The 22,999-nt window shown below is 41.5% G+C and overlaps 1 protein-coding gene and 1 long non-coding RNA gene across 2 annotated transcripts; one reads left to right on the top strand and one right to left on the bottom strand.

Annotated features, from left to right (window-relative positions):
• The first annotated feature begins 3,806 nt into the window (after positions 1–3,806).
• On the top strand, positions 3,807–11,530 carry LOC136677897 (uncharacterized). Its single transcript, XR_010796443.1, has 3 exons — positions 3,807–4,327; positions 4,731–4,797; positions 9,824–11,530. It is a non-coding gene; the product is annotated as an uncharacterized lncRNA (long non-coding RNA).
• On the bottom strand, positions 6,687–21,525 carry LOC136677896 (activin receptor type-2B-like). The gene is made up of 11 exons (XM_066655594.1): positions 21,084–21,525; positions 16,073–16,280; positions 15,479–15,588; positions 15,153–15,304; positions 14,753–14,896; positions 14,350–14,493; positions 13,009–13,154; positions 12,765–12,879; positions 12,431–12,569; positions 12,105–12,235; positions 6,687–9,560 (listed from the first exon to the last, which is right to left on the bottom strand). Exons 1-11 carry the CDS (start codon positions 21,133–21,135, stop codon positions 9,357–9,359), a joined length of 1,545 nt encoding a protein of 514 aa, XP_066511691.1. The 5' UTR covers positions 21,136–21,525; the 3' UTR covers positions 6,687–9,356.
• Positions 21,526–22,999: the final 1,474 nt, after the last annotated feature.

Genomic DNA, 22,999 nt, shown 5'->3' with positions numbered 1-22,999 from the left:
CGTCAGTGTCGCTGCAGTGCTAAGAATGATCCACCACCGACATAGTACTTGTTCTCTTGTTGTCGCGACCTTGAAGAACGGGTTAAAAACGGCAAACAACTTATGCAGAACAACAAATAGACTACAACCTGTAATTGTAGAAATACAAAGTGCTCCTGTAATATCAGTGAAGGTTGTCATAATGTTATGGCTGAAAAATTTGGCGTCTGTACTGCTGTGAGTCCAGAGGAAAGGCGAATATAGTCCAGGTTCAAGGTTGTGTCGAATTTGGCAGGACATTTTAACGTCAAACATACACAGCACGAAAAGAAGCTGCGGCTTATCTGGCCTCGGAATGAGGTTTTGAGAAGTCTCAGATATAAACTTCGGACTAGGTTGGAAATTTTCTATGAGGATTTGATGGCATTCAACCATGAGAACCAAAAAATTCAGGTATTGTAGTGGTATATCAGAATATCAAAATGTTTTCGTTCATTTTTTGTGTGGTAATATTTTTGTGGCAATAAAGGTTTATTCAGCTTATAGTAGGGTGACCAGATCTGAGATGGTGAAAAAGAGGACACGTCTCGCCCCTCGCTGCCGTTGTATGCTGAACCTATGTGTGATTTAGGTCCTTTACACCTTTATTTGCTACACATGGAAAAACAGGGGAATTTCTTTTTTAATTCATCCGAGAACTTACATTTACGTTTCAGCATAGCTGCTTGAGATGAGGGTAGGTACATGAGCTTTCCCTGACGTAAACAAGGACTACTGACGTGCAGACTGACCAATTAAATGTTTACAGAGAAGGTCATCGACCAATAACGGTAGCTCTACAGTCAGACCGTCCAATCAGAAGATTCTAGGCTACTTCACCACGCCCCCTTCTCACTCAAGCGAACCAATCAGAGTAGGGGAAGGCGGGACTAGTTTGTGAACGAAACTTCTCGAAGTTCTATGTAAGCTCTAGAAAAACAAAATCCCGGACGTTTGTGAAGTTCCGCCCGGACATTTTTTAAGTCTAAAAAAGAGGACATGTCTGGGTAAAAGAGGACGCCTGGTCACCCTAGGTTACGGCAGCTCTCAGAACAAAACACCCTCCCCACGCTGCCGCCATTCAGTAGCTCCGCATTTTTTAAGGTGGAATGGTATGTTTGAATAGCTGACTGACGCTTGCTCTTGGTTTGTCTGTTTGTATTCACTGTTTTAATTACCACATAAACCAATTTGTAATTCGAGCTTTTTGAAAGCCATTTAGCGTTTACGTTTATGGCAAAAACCCCAATATGCAGTCAGTTTCACCTGGAGGAACTAGTTTTGAGTAAGAGCTCGACTGTAGCTAACTTACCTGTAAGATTTTGAATTACCACAGAAACTAATTTGTTTAGCTTTGTAGCACTTTGTGTTTACTTTAAATGTACGCAGTTAGCGGTCTTTTTTTCATATTTGATGTCAGTCCCCCCCTTAAGTTATGCATCTGAAAAAGCAAAAATAAGTCAATTTTACCTACCTAAGGAGCAGGAATAGAGCAGGATCCTCACCTTCTTCATGCCTTCCAACTTTCAGAGGTTTCTTTGTACAATCCCGAGAGAGAGAGACACTGTGGCTGTGTACAAACACCTGACATTTTTCTAGACAGCAAATAATAAGGAAACATTATCTGATTTATTGGATTAAATATTATAATAATTTTTATATATAATATCATAAATATTATTTGTTGGATGCTGAAAAGTGAAGAAAGACATTTTTAAGAGGAAAATCAGGCAAAAACCATTGGTGAGGAACTGTAGTTTGAATGAATAAAGTCCTGTGATTTATATAGAAGCTATACATTAACTATCCATCCATCCATCCATCCATTATCTGTAAGCGCTTATCCAGTTCAGGGTCACGGTGGGCCCAGAGCCTACCTGAAATCATTGGGCGCAAGGCGGGAATACACCCTGGAGGGGGCGCCAGTCCTTCACGGGGCAACACACACACATTCACTCACACTCACACCTATGGACACTTTTGAGTCGCCAATCCACCTACCAACGTGTGTTTTTGGACTGTGGGAGGAAACCGGAGCACCCGGAGGAAACCCACGCGGACACAGGGAGAACACACCACACTCCTCACAGACAGTCACCCGGAGGAAACCCACGCAGACACAGGGAGAACACACCACACTCCTCACAGACAGTCACCCGGAGGAAACCCACGCAGACACAGGGAGAACACACCACACTCCTCACAGACAGCCACCCGGAGGAAACCCACGCAGTGTTTCCGTCCGTTTTTCTGCTATATTCTTTTAATCTTGGATTTATTCCTGTTCAGGAAAATTGTCCCCATACTCCCAAACCTCACAAGCTAAACATGATAGCTTTAAGGAGAGAACCGTCTTTCTTAAAATTACATTGTACATTAATGTATGGAGAATTGTGAAAAAAACACATGTATTTAAACATTGAAGAGGTCTTCTAACAACATTTCTAAACGCTCTATAACTTAAGAGGGCTCTGGGGAGTAATACCTGGTTAATTCAAGCTGTTTATGTCATCTTTTGGTAGGAACTAAGCTACAGCCAGTGGACAACTCGCCCAGCCGGGTCACTATGGGCTTACAGTGCAACATTTACAAATAACAACAACAGAAAAGAAGACAATTCAATTGATAAATGCAGTTATCAATGTGGCAGTTAACTTTCGGCAAAATTTGATGATGACAGGCCTCACAGACATTCACCCGGAGGAAACCCACGCAGACACGGAGAACACACCACACTCCTCACAGACAGTCACCCGGAGGAAACCCACACAGACACAGGGAGAACACACCACACTCCTTACAGACAGTCACCTGGAGGAAACCCACGCAGACACACGGAGAACACACCACACTCCTCACAGACACAGAGAGAACACACCACACTCCTCACAGACTGTCACCCGGAGGAAACCCACACAGACACAGGGAGAACAATACACTCCTCACAGACAGTCACCCGGAGGAAACCCACACAGACACAGGGAGTACACACCACACTCCTCACAGACAGTCACCCGGAGGAAACCCATGCAAACACAGGGAGAACACACCACACTCCTCACAGACAGTCACCCGGATCGGGACTCAAAGCCACAACCTCCAGATCCCTGGAGCTGTGTGACCGCCACCGTGCCCCCTATACATTAACTAGCTAAAGTCTAAATCTTTAGTGTCTGAAATCAGATTCTTCATTTTTGCTCTGGAAATATGAAGACAATTGACAAATTTGATGATGACAGGCCTAGAAATTATTCATCCTGAACTTTCTATATATTCAAATAATCTCAAAAAATTCTAAATAATGAGGTCTTAGCATTGCAGCAATATCTTCAGGCTGTTATATATATATATATTAGTCTTGTCTGTACATTAATACCAAACTTTTCTGAGTTGATAGGATTGCTTTTGGTTGAACTGCCCCTGGACTGTTATTAGCTGAAGCTGCCCAGAGAGAAGCAGGTGATACTGGTCAGCCTCAAAATGACAATATGAACATGGTGTCCATGGTGATCTATTGCTTATTCCTTCAATACACACACACGTGTATATTTAACAGGACATACCAATGACTTATTACGGAATCACAATCACAGAAAATTAGAAACTTATAGTTAAATGCAGTGATTGTCAGTTATTTTCTTCAGGTTAAAATATATAACACTATAATGTTTTATATGGTCGTCCACGTCCAATAATGGACGTGGTATTTTGGATGCACTGGTTCCATGACTTCGTTTAAAGGGACCCTGCATTTATTCTGTTTGTTAGTGCGCGCCATGCCCGTGAAGGCTTGAACGGGGAGGTAAACTCGGATACATTTTTGGGCAGGAGTTCTGTGTGGCTTTGGGATGTGTGTAAAGACAAACCTGTTGGATCGATGGGTGCAAGAGAAAAGGTGGAGACAGGGCAGAGGTGGGAACGAGTTTGTCCGGTGCGGAAATGATGTGCGTTTGCAGGGTACGTATAGGACTTGGGGGTGTTTGGGCGTGGTCCTACTCTCTTTATCCCTTAATATTAGAAGTTCTTTGCTGTCGTGCCTTTATGTAAATGATATGTTCTGACATCACAAAAATGTGAATTCAAAATGGGTCCTTTTTTCAGGCTAAGTTTATACACATATGGATGTTTTAAACTTTTGTAGTGTTTCCATACTAACATTCATCCTGCTCCTTCGTTCATAACGATAACAGATACAGATATAAGGAAGGAGCTTTCAGGCAATTTTATACAAGGAAAAAGAAAGCGGGAGGAAGTGAAGGAGAAAGAGGGAGGGAAGAGATTAACTGTGAGGATACCAAACACACTAAAAGTAATTACACAGCACTTCCTCTCTCACCACACCATCTGCACACTGTTTGCCCACTATGACTAAGTAGATCTGCTTCTCTCTCTCTCTCTCTCTCTCTCTCTCTCTCTCACTCTCTCATGCATTAACACACAAGCCCTCACCCACACAAGCCCATACACATGTGGATATGACCCATATAATCAGACAGTGAGTACAGTGAATAGAGGAGAGGAAGCATAACTATTAACACAGACAGACATATTAATTCCATGTTAATGCTGTATTACCATTAAGAGACATTATGACCGCACGCAGTTGCTGTTTCTAGTTTTTCTGATTTGTTCAGGAACAATTTGACTGTAAACTAAGCATTCGTTTGTTCAATCAATCATTCATTCATTCTGTAATTGTTTTATCTCTTCAGGGTCACTGTGGGTCCACAGCCCACTGGGAATATTTGGCTACAAGGCAGTAACTTCAGCCCGGAGAAGGTACTAGTCCATCACCCAGTCACCCACACACTCACCCAGTCTCATTATAAATATTGAATTCATTGTGAATTATACATTCTTTTCTGGTGTGGAAACAGTAAAGAAAACAAAGGGAGATTACATTAATATTTATTAAGTTGCACAGTCAAAGAACACGCTGGTTTGAATGAAACAATTCAGACCATAACAATGCTGCCCTCTTGTGTTCAACACTAGGGTATGCCCTGTATTTAATGAACACTTTTAAAACCAAGGCGCTAATAGCAGTGCACTGTGTGTAGATAGTGTTTACTGATGCATTGCTATGTTTCTTCATTATTTTGCAGAAAGGTTAATACACAAAAAAGATCCTTATTACTAAAGTAATTACTATTTTGATTTTATATTTTTGAGAAAATGGGATCAGTCCTAAAAACAAAACACTTCAGTAGGGTCTGAGCAGTGTCCACAGAAAGGTCCACTTGCTAAAAGGCTGTACACAGTATTGGATTTCCGGCCAAATCCAGGAAACGCGAAAGCTTAACTGCAAGAGTATGAGCTCAACCCACTTAATCCACAAAGACCTTTGACTGGACAAAATGTCAGTTTGTGCACATCTGAACTTGCCACTAAAAAGAACTTAAGTTACATACAGTTCTCTTCATAAAGCCACAGGACAGTGAGATAATTTGATCGGTGTTTCTGATCATATACAATGACATGTCAGGGAGGGGTCGAGGGGTATCTACAACAGTAAGAGTATAAAAAACTTCAGTTAAAGGACTTCCATCAACAGTGTTCCATTCTAGAGAAACCTCGGGTCAGAATTGTTTGCTGTGATGCGTCTTAAAAGGTTTCCTCGCAGAAAGTCACTACATTATTTATACTTTGCCTGGTGCTTGAGATATTGTTTTGAAAATAGAGTTTGACCTTAAAAGCTAAGCAGCAGCGATATGAAAGTGTTAAACAAATAAACACAGTGGAATTTGAGTTCCTAACTTGTGTTTATTGATCGTCAGAAAACATGTTATTTCTTACTAATTGAAGGAATAAGGTTTAAAAGACCGTTGGTCCCCCCCCCCACCGGTGTTGGGAAACTCTAATAGGCGTCTTGCCTGTGACGTAGATGGTGGACAACAACTCTAGAAGCTGCACTTAATTTAATGCAAAATGACGAAAAGGTGTGTTGTTTTTGGCTGCAATCATTCAATGTACAGTGGGACATCTGTGCACAAATGGCCCAAAGATCCCAAAATATCCAGAAAATGGACTAAATTTGTCCACTTTAAACGGGCACTTTGGAAAGGACCATCCGCTCACTCCGTTATCTGTAGCTCATTTCACTGGCGCTTTTCCAACAATATGGGCATGTAAGGACACCAACGAAAGGTGTTCAAGAGCCTCTGTAACATGGAGGTAAACAGGGTAAGGACACTCACTTCGCCTGTTTTAGTTGGTGTTAGTTAACGTTAGCTTGACTCGCTAAACTCGGTGTCTCAGATTATACTCGGCTACGTAGCTGCATTACGGAGGTTTATAGTGTCGGATGAATTCGATTTCGACTTCGATCACATTTACAAGAATAACGGTACCTCTACATTTGAGTTTAGCTTATTGCTAGGCTATTGTCATGAATAATGTTGGTTATTTAGCTAGATACTGTCATAACAGTCAGTCATAACGGTGTTTTACCGCGGCGTTGTTCAGCTGTTGTCCACCAGTGACGTCACGGTTACGTTCAAGAATTTCCGTAGCGAGCTCGGGTTTTTCCGTCAATTTAATAAAATTGTCAGTTTTAAAGCAAATTAAGCTGCTATTTTCATTTAAATTCATACTTATATCTGTCAGTAACTACAATAATGTGAAATATTCATGGAGGTCCATTAAGTGGTGCTTAGCCTTTAAAAATGACGAATGACCAACACTGAGAGCAAACAGCCCGATTCAAATGTTAGAAATAAGCTATATTTAATTCAAAGAAATACTGAACGGAGCAACAGAAAACAACATGAAATGACCCAAAAGGGCAAGACAATAAAATGACACAAGCAGCAATCAACAACAAATTCCATAACATACACATTTTTTTTCCAAGAATGCCTTTGCCTCTGGTAATATCCTGTTTGCTTGTGAGACAAAGGGCTGGGGATTTGAGTAGAGACTACAAAATGATGAAATATGCCCCTTCAGACAAGTGCTCAGTCTTGCCTAGAATCCTACATGACTTTCACCTAAATGTTCATTTTATTTCATTTTTCTTAGCTAGGAGTGTACAGATTCAATGGTCAAGAACTATAATGCAACTGCCCTGAAAACAGCTGACCTCTGTCAAGGTCAGGTAACACTTTAAACAATTTGGCACAAGCCTGCATACAACTACGGTACTTCATATTTAAATTCAAGTCCCTGATGTCAGCAGAAATTGAAAGGAGTACTGAAATGGCTCAGGTAAAGAGTAGGGACAATGCTACTGTATACACAGATATAACAACAGCACATAAATACAATCAAAAACACAGCTGAGAAAGAGAAAAAGGTTTGGAAACGGTCTCCATTATTCCAGAGTGGTTAAAATGAGGTAGGTTACACCATTTATCAAATGTACTACTACTAATAATAATAATAATAATAACAACAAAAATAGATGTAATTGCTACTGCATGGCAACTCCTTATGCAATAAAAACACAGACCTCTTGTCTTTACATTGGATACATTATGAGCACACACAAAAAAAATCAAATAAAATAGAAACTGAAACACTGCTTTTTTTAAAATTATATAAAACGAAATCTCAATCATAAAAAAACAGCCATACATTAAATTACATTTCTACCAAAAAGCAAATAAAATAATAATAAAAAACAACAACAAACAAACCAACCTTTATATATGAGGTTGAACTTGTTCTATTTCACTGAACTCGGCGTCTCTGTCCTTTCTTTTCAACTGACCCATCCAGGGCTCCTCCTGTAAATGCTTTCATAAGTAACTGTTACTTTAGATAAGCTTAGCAGGAATCCTAAGTCACCTAATAAGTAACGGTAGTCTGTTTTAAGCTCCATATCACACTGAAATGTAATATTCATCCCCACAAAACTCACAATATAAAACCAATACAGTTAATGAAGTTGTCCCAGAACTCGGTAAAACGTATCCAACCTCAGTACAGTACTTTTGGGAGCAGAGCAAGGGGAAGCCAATTGTCATCCATAATCATTTACATCAAAATGAACAGCTGTTTTTGAAGGAGCAATGAGTATACACACCTTCACCAAGTACCCAGCAGCTTGTTGGACATTCAGTCTTTGCTACATGGCAGAGTCATTGCATATGATAGAGGTGAACGATCTGAACATACAGAGAAGAGGGCTGAGGTCTATTGCTAAGAGCTGTGAGAGATTCAAAGCTAGCTATGCTCATGAGACACTTGTGAGAAAAACAGCCATATTATACACACACACACACACACACTTACCTGAGTAGTGTACAGACCACAAACAAAAGCACCCTCATTTATCCTGATGTGTCAATGCTATTGCTCAATATTTCCACAGCACCTGACTGCATAAATCTCATTAACTTATCAAATCTTGACCCGTAGCTGAGCTCTGAGCTGACCCTGCCCTATTGGGGTGAATCCGCGGCCGCATTATGAAATCAGGTCATTTATTCTTTGTGCCACAAACAGTTTCCTAACCTGTAGATACTACTCGTGTTCAGCTGACCAGCAGGGTCAGGGAACCCTATGCGGGACCTAACATAAACTCTGAATACATGGTAGAAATCTGCTTGAAATCAGCAGAGGATCAGCTAAAATAAACCTAATTCTCTTAAAATGTTGATATACTAACACTGAAAGAAAACAAAACAGTCCTGCTGCCTTACAATTCCAGTGTTTTTGACAACTGCTCTCTCTCTCTCTGAAAATCCACTGTTCCATAAAATGTGTCGAGACACAGACATACAAAAAAAACAATAAATCACTGAGTAAAAAGAGAGGTATGAACACTTTCTCTCTCCAGTGGAAGATCAGTTTTCAGTAACAGTCTTTAACTTCCCCCTCGAATTTGCCAGATCAATGGCTAATCCAACACGACACATGAGGAATGTGGTTTTCACAAGTGGAGTCCCTTGAATGGAGGTATTTGTGGAGTGAAGGCAGATTACGTTTAAAAAAAATAAAATAAAACAAAAAAGTCACTTTAAAATAAAAGCCTAGAATACAATAAGAAACAGATGAGGTAACGTGTGCTAATGCTACAGCACTTCCAAGTGGTGACCTGAAGGTTCTGACACACTTCGAGGTGTCAGCTTTATCGTTGTGTTTGTGCTTTCCAAAAAGAGGAATACAGTAGACAGATAGTGTGAGGCTTGTAAACTGACCGAATAAGTCCATGAAAAAAAAAAAAAAAAGCTAACTAAAAAAACAAAACAAACAACCCTTAACTCATCCAGAGGAAAAAGTCGTGAAGATGAGAACAGCAGCAGAGTTCACATTATTACTGAAGAGGTCTGTCCAGTTGTTATGGAAACAGGACCATGGTGAAGTGGTCAAGTTCCTGGTTTAGTGGCTGAGAGTCAAGTGCTGGACTCTTTTGGTGGCAATTCTGAGTCACTGTCCGAGGTTACCATGGAGACCCGGCACTCGGAGGTAGAAGTGTTGGAGGTGCCGGTCGCCCTGGTGATGGTCACAATACGCTCTTCCACGCAACCAGCGGAAAGACGAGCCTCAGCATCATGGTCCCAGCATTCTTCCACTGTCTCGCACATCTGAGCCAAACCCTGAGATATCAGAGACAGAGAAAGAGATTACACCACTACCAAAACAACAAAGATAATGACAAAAAAAATAAAACGAGTTGTCAATAAAATCAACACAGATTTAATTTATTGGCAATATTAAATAACGTTTTATATGAGACTTCCAATTACTATTTTTTTTTAATGGTCATAGAAATACTGAACAGTTAATATAATGACATGCTTGCATTGTGGACATCTTGTCCCATCCTGTCATGTATTCTCTACTAATATTTCTATCACAGTGTAGTGGAGTATGGATCGAATAAAGAAATGAAAGGTTCTGAATGAAAAGACTCTCCCTCTTTGATAAGGATTTCCTGGGACAGGACCCTGCATCCCCCCCCCCACACATCAAAGACTGAGCAGGACACTTTCCAGTGACCCCCTCCGTCGTCTTCAGAAATGGAAAGAAAACAAACCCAGTTTATGATGCTCTTAGGCAAAAAGAAGATCAAACAAAGTGGTGAATAACTATGATTAACAATCCAGTTTTATGACGAGCGGCGTCAAGATGGCAAACCTTATTGTATGCAAAATCAACAGATGGCTAACAGGGGTGACCTCGGTCTGAACTCCTGTTAACCCACCCGCACAGGACGAACGGCATGGACCAACAGCGACCCCAAGTGGACGTTTGCGAAATCATGTTTCGCCCTGCTGACTTCTAAATGCATACCGAACGCAACGAGTGTTTATGAACATGTTTTATGCAAATATGTATTAATGTCACCCCCTTGTTATTCTCAGGTGAACGTCTACCAACCAATGAAGTGATGTGTATTACTGTTTCAATCATGAAAGAAAGTTTCTGGCTCTGATTAAGAAAACGAATTAGTATCTTCTAGCATAATATTGTAGTGGGATGTAATCGTAAAATACCCAAGATATATATACGTAGATGTTTGATATTAATAATCCAGGACACTCATTGTGCTATACCACAAAAATGTATAAGTAATTTTTGTGTATGCGTGAATCTTTTCTCTCTCTCTCTGAAACGTGAAGCAAGTCACATGAGCCTCAGAACCAGGATCCAATCAAAGGAAGGATACCTCCCAATTGGGCGTGAGCCGGGCACTCTCTTTTCAGAGGTGGCGCGGTCACGCCCAATTGTCGGCCTCTTAACTCTTACGCTCTAGCTTCCGCCCTTCGCTTCCTCTTCTCGCCCTTCTGCCGCTCTCCGGCGACCTCCTGACGTTGCGCTCACTCTCTTCAAGTGCGACGCTCTTCATTATTCCTTACGTCGACGAAACGAATCAAAGACTCTAAAAGGACCTCACTCAGCTTCCAAGAGACGTCTTGTGTTAGCTAGCAGTGTGATACAGAAACTACAAGTAACGTTGAGTAACTCTAATCTTTTTTCTTTTTATTGTGTTTGTGTTCGATCGCCCAATCTAAGTTTAATCTCACGACTGGTCAAAGCAGGTGAAACTTATTTTGGCCAGAATAAGATATCACCCCTGAGATTAGTTGATAGCGGATACATTAGCGTCATAAGCTGACTTCTGAGGGCATCGCTTCTGGAGACTCGAGTAACGAGCTAACGACTCTGAGACGCCCCCCCTTTCTCAGGGGACAGGCCAGTAGTTCTCCGTGAAGGGAATCCCCCAGACTGACGTCACCCCGTCTAAGGCCAAGAGTGTCCGACTCAAACTGGAAGGAATCCCCTTTCCAGCGAGCCTACCTTCGACGACACGGGGAGGATATGAAGCAAAAACCCGGAGAACGGAGATTGAAACTGCGGGACCCGACGGCTCGGTGAAAAAGGCAAAAAGAGTAAGAAGCAAACTTTACTCACTTTTCAGAAGCTGATGCCTAATTAAGTCTCTTGATAAATTTATACATTAATTAAACCTCATTTAGTAACACATTAGTCAAGTCATATCGCCTAGCCTATCTTTAGATTCGAACTAGTTTGACCTGCGTTGATCCAGTGAGAATTCCTAAGATTATGCTATGTTAAGTAAATATTCTTTTTTCCTTTTAATAAAATATTTCCATTATTTGAAATAACAGTGTGTGGAGTCTGTTCATTAAAAGTCTGAAAATCCTGAAGAACTCACGTAGCGATGACGGTATTCATTCTCTAACTACTTGTTAATGTTTTTGTCATTTAAGTCAATCATAATAATAACAATTATTATCATTAGTCCAAACGTCAGTAATCAGAAGAGTTTGAATAAGGTCAAACACTACAAACACAATATATATATATATATATATATATATTACAGTGTATACACAACATACACTACAACAGAATAATACAGTGATCCTCAGTTGACAACAAACCATTGCAAAAAGGAAAAAAAAAAATAAAAACAAATTACTACTAGTGTTCAACTTCACAACCCTGATTTGGGAACAGTTCATTAGCTTGATTGGTCCTCGGCCACTGAGCACATGCACCTGGGCTTTAGCAAAGCCATGTAAGAAGGCTTTTAAAGCACCAGGTTTATTTGGTTGGTTTGGTTCCTGTGGTGTTGCACAGACTTAAGGGCAATAAAAACACAATATCCTTACTGGATGTTTAAACCAACAATCCTTCAGGGCAGGCCTCATTTTCTTATGGACCACCAGGTCTTGTAGATCCTCCAGAGATGGGTGCTGGCCAATCTCCTCCTCAAACGGGAGCAGGTATTCATCCACAGGCCCTGAAAACAGAACAGAGACAGCACATTACAGCCATCTAAATAACAGAATAGACATAATCTAAAAGAAACTAAAGGAGGAACCCAATAAAGCAATAATAAATAAATAAATAAAATTGTTAACAACAGTTGAAACAGTCTCTAACAGTTTGAAATCTTTAGGACCAGAGGTATAACACTAAAACACTAAATACTCACCATCAGTTGAAGTGCAGCGGGACAGCAGCTCCCAGACCACCAACCCCAAAGCATACATATCTATCCTTAAAAAAGCATCCCTGTGGAAGTTAATGGCCCCCTCCAACACCTCTGGAGCCATGTAGCGCCTTGTACCGACCTGCAGCCGACAAGAGACCAAAAATAGGATTGCTTTGTTTCTAGTAGTTTATGATAAATGAGTTGCCGTAATCTCAGCTTAAAGCAGTAAGAATCCAAAGACATTGTGAACAGTAGGTGCAGAATTCAACAAACAATAACAATGCAACTACTGAATCGACTATTTTCAGGTCTAACTCTTCTCTGACAATTTTACCTGGCCATGAGTATCTCCTGGTGGCTTCCCTGGTTCAAAGCGGACAGCCAGACCAAAGTCTGCAATGACAGCAGTCAAATCTGTCCTTAGCAGCACATTCTTACTCTTAAAATCCCTGCAGAGGAGAAAGAGCAGAGGTACTTTTCAGACCCATAGGATAAACATATGCTTATAATCAAAAGATGTTACATTTTGATTTTGGGGGCTTATTAAACATGGGTTCAGAAAGAGTGTAGCTGGGTACCTGTGAGCAATTGCAGGTTTAGGTTTCTCCAGTCTGTAGGACAAATCCTCATGTAGATAAGCCAAGCCTCTGGCCATGCTCTCAGCGATACGGCACAGCTCTGTCCAGTTCACTACATTTCCTTTCAAATAATCAGTCAGAGAGCCCTACAACCAAACACACATGCAAAATGTATCACAGTATTAATATCACAAGCAGAAACCTTGGATAATACAGAAGAATCACTGTCCCTTGGGTTTCATACAAAAGAGGAAACTTAAAAACCAGTGCTTGGTATTCACACTAACGTGTTCAGACATTCCCAGACAAAACATCTGTAGCATTCACAACAGACTGCAACATTGCCTGTAAGTTTAAACAACAGAGTAAATGACCTGACATTCAAAAGTTCAGAAAGAAGACGAGAGAATTAAACACCACCAGTGAACAGGCATTTAACTACCTTGAGAACAGGAAAAATATGGTTTCTAGGAAGCTGCTATCATGGCTTTTAACTGTGTAACAAGCTGTGGTCCACTTTTATAGACAAACTGTTACTCAAAAAATTTAACATCTATCTAGATTGGTAGTTTGATTTTAAAAATGAAAGAGGCATATTTCAAACACAAACCAACAAGATCACTGACGAGGGGAAATTATATTGTCAAGCTGTGCTACCCAGAACTATCAGTAAAAATTGACATATTTACAAATCAGTGTACACTGCAAAACATTGGGTATACATTCATTCATTATCTGTAAGTGCTTATCCAGTTCAGGGTCACGGTGGGTTCAGAGCCTACCTGCAATCATTGGGCACAAGGCAGGAACACACCCTGGAGGGGGCGCCAGTCCTTCACAGGGCAACACACACACTCGCATATTCACACCTATGGGCACTTTTGAGTCGCCAATCCACCTACCAATGTGTGTTTTTGGACTGTGGGAGGAAACCGGAGCACCCGGAGGAAACCCACACAGACACAGGGAGAACACACCAACTCCTCACAGACAGTCACCCGGAGCAGGAATCGAACCCACACCCTCCAGGTCCCCGGATATGTGTGACTGCGACACTAACCTGCTGCACCACCATGCCGCCGTTAAGTTAAATGATCTAAAATATTTCAAACTTTTCTGTTTTGAGATTGTAGTAAGAAACCAGCACGATTAAATAAAATACAAATACATAGAAGTTATTTTATCAATACTTTCAGTACATTTTATTACATTATCAGCTATCAAAAAAAAGTACCAGAAGAACAAAAAGCCCAATAAGGAAATTAAAAATAATAAGCTCCAGAAATGTTCAGAAGGAAAAGCAGAGTTTTGAAATCATCCCTGAATTATTAAACAACGTACCCTCTCGTGAAACTCCGTAATGAGCCAGAGCTCCATCTGAAGGTTAGTTCCACGTTTCTCGGCCGAGATGTAGTGTAGCAGGTTCTCATGTCTCAGTCCTTCTGTCAGGTAGATATCTCTCTCATTTTGCCATGACTGCTTATCCTGTACACACAAAACATTAAATTACTTTACACAAGTTTATTCCCAGACCACATCGATTACAAATGCATAGTTTTTACTTTTGTGGCGCACAGTTAAAGATGGCACTCCTTGGTACCCAATTACAATAACACTGTGGTAACTAATACACTCATACCTATATTTTAATCTTCGTACACAAATTAAAAGGCAGTTGCCAGTTTCAAACGGTGTAGAAATAATGAGCTGAAAGGTTTAGATCAGATTTATAAAGGGCTCTGACCTGAATGGGGAATATCTTGACTGCCACATATTCACTCAGAAGCTGGGCCTTCCACACGCACCCAAAGCGCCCCCTGGCTTTCAGCTCCAACAACTGCAGTGGCTTCAGACCCACCAGAGGAGACGGAGGAGCAGGACCCACATCCTGACACAGTGAAATGGGGTAAGGTAAGTGGTTTGTAATAGACAAAAAGATATAGTCAAAAAATATCAATTTAATTTTTCTTCATTTAATCTGCCTTAAGCAATGTACACATACATTGGCTGATTGTGGTCTTTACTACAACAAAGGTCTTGTTCCATTTACTAAAAAGCAGCTGGTACACACAACATAAACCACCATCCCTGCCAGCATACAAAGAGGTAAAGGTGTTTTTTCTGCTGTAACAGTGCTGTCTAACCTGGCTGATATCCACATGACCATAGGGAGGTTTGCGTTGGTGGTAGGTCCAGCAGGCGAGTACCAAGGCCAGCGAGAACACAACCAGCGGAAGGAGAGAATAAACCAATACCCCCAGCAGAGATGGACCTGCTGGAGGAGGCTGGATCTTCACTGTAACAAAACAAAAAACGACATAGAGGATTACTTTTGTTATACTATATTACATCCAGTAAAGTTGCTGGCTTGTTTAGACCAGGTTAGGTTTTGGAGGAAGAGTTTGTCCTTGATTAACTTGTCGTTTAAAATATGACAACTCTTATGGTGTTCCCTGGCGTCTGATCTCACCTCCTGAACTGATGGTCTCAGGTATGTGTGTAAATCTCTCATTGCAGTAATTTCCTTCACAGCAGCAGAAAAATACCTGAGGGCTTTGTTCTGTGGCCACACACTCCTGTCTGCTCACACACATTTATATGGATTCATAAAACAGACACAAACATACACGGTTAGAGCAGATAAAGAGATGTTTGGAAAAGGGATCAATAAGAATCTTCAAGTAATCATATCATTTACTACAAAAAATAAAAGAGAGGTCTGTTTGATTGACTGACACGCTGACCCTAGTTCCAGAAAAAGTAGAGCTGAAATACTGAGGGCAGCATCTAGTACATCTATCTGCACATCAATAATAATATCATGTTTTCAAATGGTATCAGATCTCTTCTTAAATACTTTATACACAACACTGCCAACATTACTCTGCTTCTGCTCAGATTGTCTAAACAGTTGAAGTTGTTGCAGACCTCTACTGGATAAAATTCACAGATCCCAATGTTCATTGCAGATCTTTTTCCAGGTAAAACAAATCCAGCCAAACAGAGCTAATCAAAAAGTTTTAAAAAAAATGAGTGAAAGATACAAGAATGGTTTTCTCCGCACCTGTCATAGCAGTTAAAGTCATCCAACCAGCAGCCTTTTTTGACCAGGTGGATAGCTCCGGAAGAGTTGAGCCATGAGGCATAGCAGTGCTGCCGTTTATCCTTCTCTCCCTCGCATCTCTCATAGCCGCTCTGATTGGTCCTCTCTGCCCGCCAGTTGTCATTATAATACACACACTCTCTGGTGCCCACCTCCCCATGCCCAGGACCTGAGGGGATGGTGCAAGAAATGGATTAGTGTTAGCAATAAGAGTGTCAAATATTATAATTCCTCCGGGTGACTGTCTGTGTGGAGTGTGGTGTGTTCTCTCTGTGTCTGCTTGGGTTTCCTCCGGGTGACTGTCTGTGTGGAGTGTGGTGTGTTCTCTCTGTTTCTGCTTGGGTTTCCTCCTGGTGACTGTCTGTGTGGAGTGTGGTGTGTTCTCTCTGTGTCTGCTTGGGTTTCCTCCTGGTGACTGTCTGTGTGGAGTGTGGTGTGTTCTCCCTGTGTCCGTGTGGGTTTCCTCCGGGTGCTCCGGTTTCCTCCCACAGTCCAAAAACACACGTTGGTAGGTGGATTGGCGACTCAAAAGTGTTTGTAGGGGTGAGTCTGAGTGAGTGTGTGTGTCTGTGTTGCCCTGTGAAGGACTGGTGCCCCCTCCAGGGTGTGTTCCCGCCTTGCACCCAATGATTCCAGGTAGACTCTGGACCCACCGCGACCCTGAACTGGAAAAGCACTTACAGATAATGAATGAAAAATGAATGAATCTGGAGGCAGCTGTAAAGTACCTTTTGAATTAAATATAATACTCTACACAAATGGATCAAGCAACATCTCACAGAGGACTGATAATTACACATAAAATTAACTTTTATATTATGTTTAAAAAAAAAAAACCCTGTCAACCACCTCCTTTGAGGGACCATTCAAATTTCAAGATCCTTTTCAATAAAACCTCAAGAGATGTTTAACAAGTCATTAAATCCTAGCTGGCAGTAAAATAACATAAGCACACATGTTCAACAAACACCAGGAACCATATGTAACCCTTCAGATTTGAATTACCAAAAGTGGCTCAGAATATCAATATGGAGCTCTTTAAAAAGCACAATTAAATCCAGATGTGTGAGGCGTCAGTAGAGAAGCCACAAAGTAAAAGAACGCTAAAGGCTGATCACCCCCATACATACGCATGCACACATACACCCAGAGAACTGGGTCACGGATCATGTTTACGTCGGGTGGTCTACTATAAGAGTGAAAGGAAGAAACCTTCAGATTAACTGCAATTTGTCAAAGGATTATGATTTCAGTGACATGAGAAAAATATTCGGAAATTAACCGAAACCCATTCAAAGACAGAATACAGTATAATCTTTTAAAAAATAAAATTCATGCTCTGTCTCTTTAAGTCTTATGTATGTATATAGCCGACTGCAGCCCATCCCCCAAAGTGGTAATCTCTTCCACTAACCACCTACCCTGTTTTTTTTAGTCCCCCTCCTTACCCCACCAAAACACACACACACACCTTGAAAGAAGGAAGACTGTTGAAAGCCCATCACAATGTGCTGTCAGCCTGCTACATATCGTCATTAATGTTACATATATCTGTATTAGTGACTTTTAAGTTGGTGTTTTTAAATGTCAACCATAATTTGGTAATAAGAGATTCATGTTAATAAATGTTCATTTATGATGTCCAACTAGCTAAAAACATTCATTGTGATTTGCCAGTATTTTGCATGGTTAATTTGTCTTATTTTTTCCAAATCTGACCCTGTAACTCTAAGTAGAAAGCAACAGAGCACCATCAATTTCCGACTGTAGTCATTACTTTGGCAGGCAGCAAGTGATATGGCAACAGCATAACAAAGCAAGCTAAGGTTTTCTATACTGTATATAAATGAGTTGTAAAACAAATATACTGGCTCCAAAAATAGCTTTGAGCAGATACAAACACTGAGGGGTCTATCCTTGAGTCGAAAGTGTCATATTAGCTTTTCATTTTTATTCCCAAATCTGTGTCGCCCAAATTAAGAAAGGGAAGTTCATAACTGCTATTTCATTTTTTCCTCCTCCATATGCTTCATCTTTAATATATACAAAGATAATTTAAAGAAAACTGAAGTGTAGAGCTGGATGCTGTACACACAAACATGTGACATCAAACGGGGGTGTCATGAGTGACCGCTGGTGTCAATCAAATGTATTGATCAGATTTTATGTACATGGCACATTTCACAAAACAGCTTTACATACATCCAGGTCCAAGCCTCCTTTGAGCAAGCCAAGGGCGACAGTAACAACTAAAAACGTCCTCGATGCACAAGGAAGAAACATTGACAGGAAGCAAGAGTCATAAGTGGGAACACACCCTCTTTGGGTTGACACTTGTCCAATGGCGTGAAAGTGGGATAAGAAGCAGTGAATGTAGTTTTTAACTATGAGTGGTAATGATAACCTAAAACTTAGGAGTGTCTGTCAGGGTCACGGTGGGTCCAGAGCCTACCTGGAATCATTGGGCGCAAGGCAGGAATACACCCTGGAGGGGCGCCAGTCCTTCACAGGGCAACACAGACACACACACCCCTACGGACACTTTTGAGTCGCCAATCCACCTACCAACCTGTGTTTTTGGGCTGTGGGAGGAAATCGGAAGAAACCCACGCGGACACAGGTAGAACACACCACACTCCTCACAGACAGTCACCCGGAGCAGGAATCGAACCCACAACCTCCAGGTCCCTGGAGCTGTGTGACTGCGACACTAACCTGCTGCGCCACCGTACCACCCTAACAGTAACATTGACACGGCTAATATCAAGGTAATTAATTTTCCCTCAAATAATTGTGGCCCATTCTCTTCAGTCTATTTAACAAACCATTTTTCAAGCTGTGTTTCTGTGGGTGTTTTGAAGAATCTTTATGTTTATGTGATTTAACATAGGAATATAAGGATTTTTGACCCAAATAACGTGTGTCCGTCTATGACCACGTCACCTGAATGTTGTTTTAACCTCCAGAAATCAACGGCACTATGCAACAATACACTCACAATACTAGTACTGCGTCCATATCATGTAGCCCTACTTCAGATTTCCCCTGCTCTACTGCTCTTGTTACTGATACAGGTCGTCACATGGTGAGAGCAAATTACAAAATCAGCCTCAGGCCACGACCCCCACCCTTTCCAATTATATCTCACTCCCTCCTGCTCTACACTCATGTACACACAAAAGAGAGTGAGGGTGTAGGGGCTGTATATGCAAGTTTCAGCCCCCTGTGGAGTCTTACAGCCCCTTGATCCAGATTACTTCACCACATCCCAGCTGATGTAGAGCCGCTGGTGTATAAGGCATCAAAAGCTCTTTTGTTTTGAAGGGATTCCCCAACTCTCTGCTTTACACAAGAAGCAGTTTCCAGAGTAGATTTCAAATTACTACATTTAGGAATTACACTAAGAAAGTGCCTCGTGTTTGACAATGCATAAATCATCCTATTAACGAAGAAAACAAACCGAACATGTCAAAACACTGCTCAAAAGAACTGCAGGACGAGAGTTTTAGTACGTTCTTTTAGTATAATTTTTCACTGGAGCAGATGGCTCAAGCCTTATTGAATTTACTCCCTAATTGAATGTGTTCTCCCTGTGTCTGCATGGGTTTCCTCCGGGTGACTGTCTGTGAGGACTGTGGTGTGTTCTCCCTGTGTCTGCGTGGGTTTCCTCCGGGTGACTGTCTGTGAGGAGTGTGGTGTGTTCTCTCTGTGTCTGCGTGGGTTTCCTCCGGGTGACTGTCGGTGAGGAGTGTGGTGTGTTCTCTCTGTATCTGCATGGGTTTCCTCCGGGTGCTCCGGTTTTCTCCCACAGTCCAAAAACACATGTTGGTAGGTGGATTGGAGACTCAAAAGTGTCCGTAGGTGTGAGTGAATGTGTGTGGCGCCCCCTCCAGGGTGTATTCCTGCCTTGCGCCCCAATGATTCCGGGTAGGCTCTGTACCCACCATGACCCTGAACTGAATAAGGGTTACAGATAACGAATGAATTTGGCTCTGTTATATTAAACAAATCCCTTAATGAATTTGCCACACAAAATATTTAATCAAAAGAAGTTGGATAGGAAGAAGACAAATTTGTATCCCAGCGTAAACGTATTGAAGGACAAAATATTAACCGAATTTATTATTGCTAAATTAAATATGAGAATGCTGTGTTTACTGACAACATTCAATATCATAAGAAGCCTTATGCTATATTCCAGCAAAGACGTCACTATGAATAAACGCCTGTAACAAGTGTTAAATGGAGACCTACAAAACTGTACAGAGTTTCAGAGAAATCTGGACCCAGGTTATTGAAAAATTAAATATGTTATAAAACACTACAAATCCCGTTTGTTTTCCAACATGTGTGAATGTGCACAAAGCCTGCTTTCCTGAAACCACAAACAAAAGTGCGCCACCTACAGGCTGCAGCGCGGAACGTGTTCGAAGCAGCTGTTCATGGCATGTCTCTCAACTCTTTCCTTTGTGTGAAGACAGTTTTTCAGCGTGGCTGCTCTAAAAAGACTACAGAGTACAACACACCACTTTAGCTGAGATTAACTGAAACCCCCAAGTGACCAAAGAAGGAACAGAGCTCTGGACACGGGTCTGAGAATATCACGAGCAGGAACAGAAAATACACAACAACGGACAAAATACCAGGTTGAATTGGACTCTGTATCCAAACGTTCCGTCCCCCTTATGTGATGTAAGAGATACAGACCACCTTTTAACGCAAAACAGCTTGTAAGACTGAACTAGGGGGGTGTGGACATGGTTTTCTATGAGAAAAGCTGAAAACAAGCCAACTTCACCGACACCGTGTTGTTTCCTGAAGGCTTTGATTAATATTAAAGCATATATCTATCCCAGTTCAGTTTGTTTCGCCCAAGCAGGACTCTGAGAAGTCGGTCATGACTGATATTGAGTCGTGTATCTTTAACTGTTAACGTAAATGTCACAAAACCACTTTCTTTCTGAGGTCTTACCTGCCAACAAACTTCCCCGAATAAGTGCAAGCGTCAGCCAGCGAGCGAACATAGTCCTTCAGCGAGAGAGATCCGAGCAAGACTCTGTCTTTTACCCTGTTCTCCTTTGGAAAGCATTTACGAAGAAAACAGCAGGGGGAAAGAGCGGTAACACATGGGAGCGCAAACAAACGGCCCTCGGCCTCCGACTCCCCACCGCTCCGCTCCACAACAAAAACAACGAGTTTGTCAGCAGCGCCGCTCCGGCTCCCTCACACAGCCAGAAACACGGTCTAATCCCACACAGACACGCAGTCTCATATCTGCGGAACTGTTGAGACTCCGAGCCGGTGTTGGACAGTGTTTGTTTATCGGGCTAAGTCCACGCCGAGTGCCTGTTTCTCTCAGTTCCCTCAGGCTCCGGGAGCGGAGTTTACCACGAGAAAAACTGAACCTCAGCCAAAATGGCTCCAGACTGGAGAGAAGAGTAGCGCAGGGACCCGGATGTTCCAGAGGCGACCAATCACAACACGGGAATTTTCTCAATTAAACAACAAACCCACTCACACTACTACAGCACTGATTCATTAATAGCAGTTACTATATAAAGACTCCCTCCAACGGAAATCCAAGTGTTTAATCTTCATAAAATGGCCATGAGGTGTTTTATGCTAGAAGATATATTGTGTCAAAAAGGGGTCAAATTGAAACGGCTGTTTTCCAAACACAGGTGGATTCAGACAGGTGGGGTTTGTTATGTCATAAACCTAAGGAACCAATCCTGTCAATTTGCAGGGAAGGGCTTTCGAGCTGCAGATTTAATTGTAATTTTCTCAGATCATCTAACAAGATTTGTGTATTTTATTTTTAGAAGACATAATGTTAAGTAGTGAACGGTGAAAACTAAAGCAGGAAACATTCTCAGAATTAAATATTTACAAAGTGATTTTCCCAAAGAGAGTATTATTATTTACCATGAAAAATCCATGATATTTATATTTAACCAATACTGTGGAATCTGAACTTCTTTAGGTTTCTTTACATACAATTTTTTGTACAGTTTTTTAAATCAAAGTAATAAATAGCTTAATGAATATAACAAAATAATAAGAGTTTATTAATTCATTCATTATCTGTATCCTTATCCAGTTCAGGGTTGCAGTGGGTCCAGAGCCTAGCTGGAATCATTGGGCGCAAGGCGGGAATACACCCTGGAGGGGGCGCCAGTCCTTCACAGGACAACACACAAACACACACACACACACACACAAACACTTACACATTCACTCACAGGTTTGTGTCGCCAATCCACCTACCAACGTGTGTTTTTGGACTGTAGGAGGAAACCGGAGAATCCGGAGGAAACCCACACGGACACAGGGAGAACACACCACACTCCTCACAGACAGTCACCCGGAGGAAACCCACGCAGACACAGGGAGAACACACCACACTCCTCACAGACAGTCACCCAGAGGAAACCCACGCAGACACAGGGAGAACACACCACACTCCTCACAGACAGTCACCCAGAGGAAACCCACGCAGACACAGGGAGAACACACCACACTCCTTACAGACAGTCACCCAGAGGAAACCCACGCAGACACAGGGAGAACACACCACACTCCTCACAGTCACCCGGAGCAGGAGTTTAATAAATATTAAATAAAAAAATTAACTAAACTAAAACAAATATTTTTTTAATAATTAGAACTTATGATGATTTCAAGTAGTATGCATCATATTATAAAATACCCAGTATTGGTTCTAATTTTTGTGTCTCTGTTTTCTAACTCTAGTGTGAATCAGCAGTGTAACGCTGCATGTGGAATGTGTCTTTTCTTCCTCTCTCCTTCCCACTCTTTCTGTTGTCTTTGAGTTGCTTCACTATTAGCAGCACAAAGGCCAAGGGAAGGCCCAGCATGGACTGCCCC

This window comes from Hoplias malabaricus, chromosome Y (assembly GCF_029633855.1).
Source record: "Hoplias malabaricus isolate fHopMal1 chromosome Y, fHopMal1.hap1, whole genome shotgun sequence".
NCBI lineage: Eukaryota > Metazoa > Chordata > Actinopteri > Characiformes > Erythrinidae > Hoplias > Hoplias malabaricus.
Note: the sequence above shows the minus strand (reverse complement) of the source record. Positions and strands in the feature narration are given on the sequence as shown.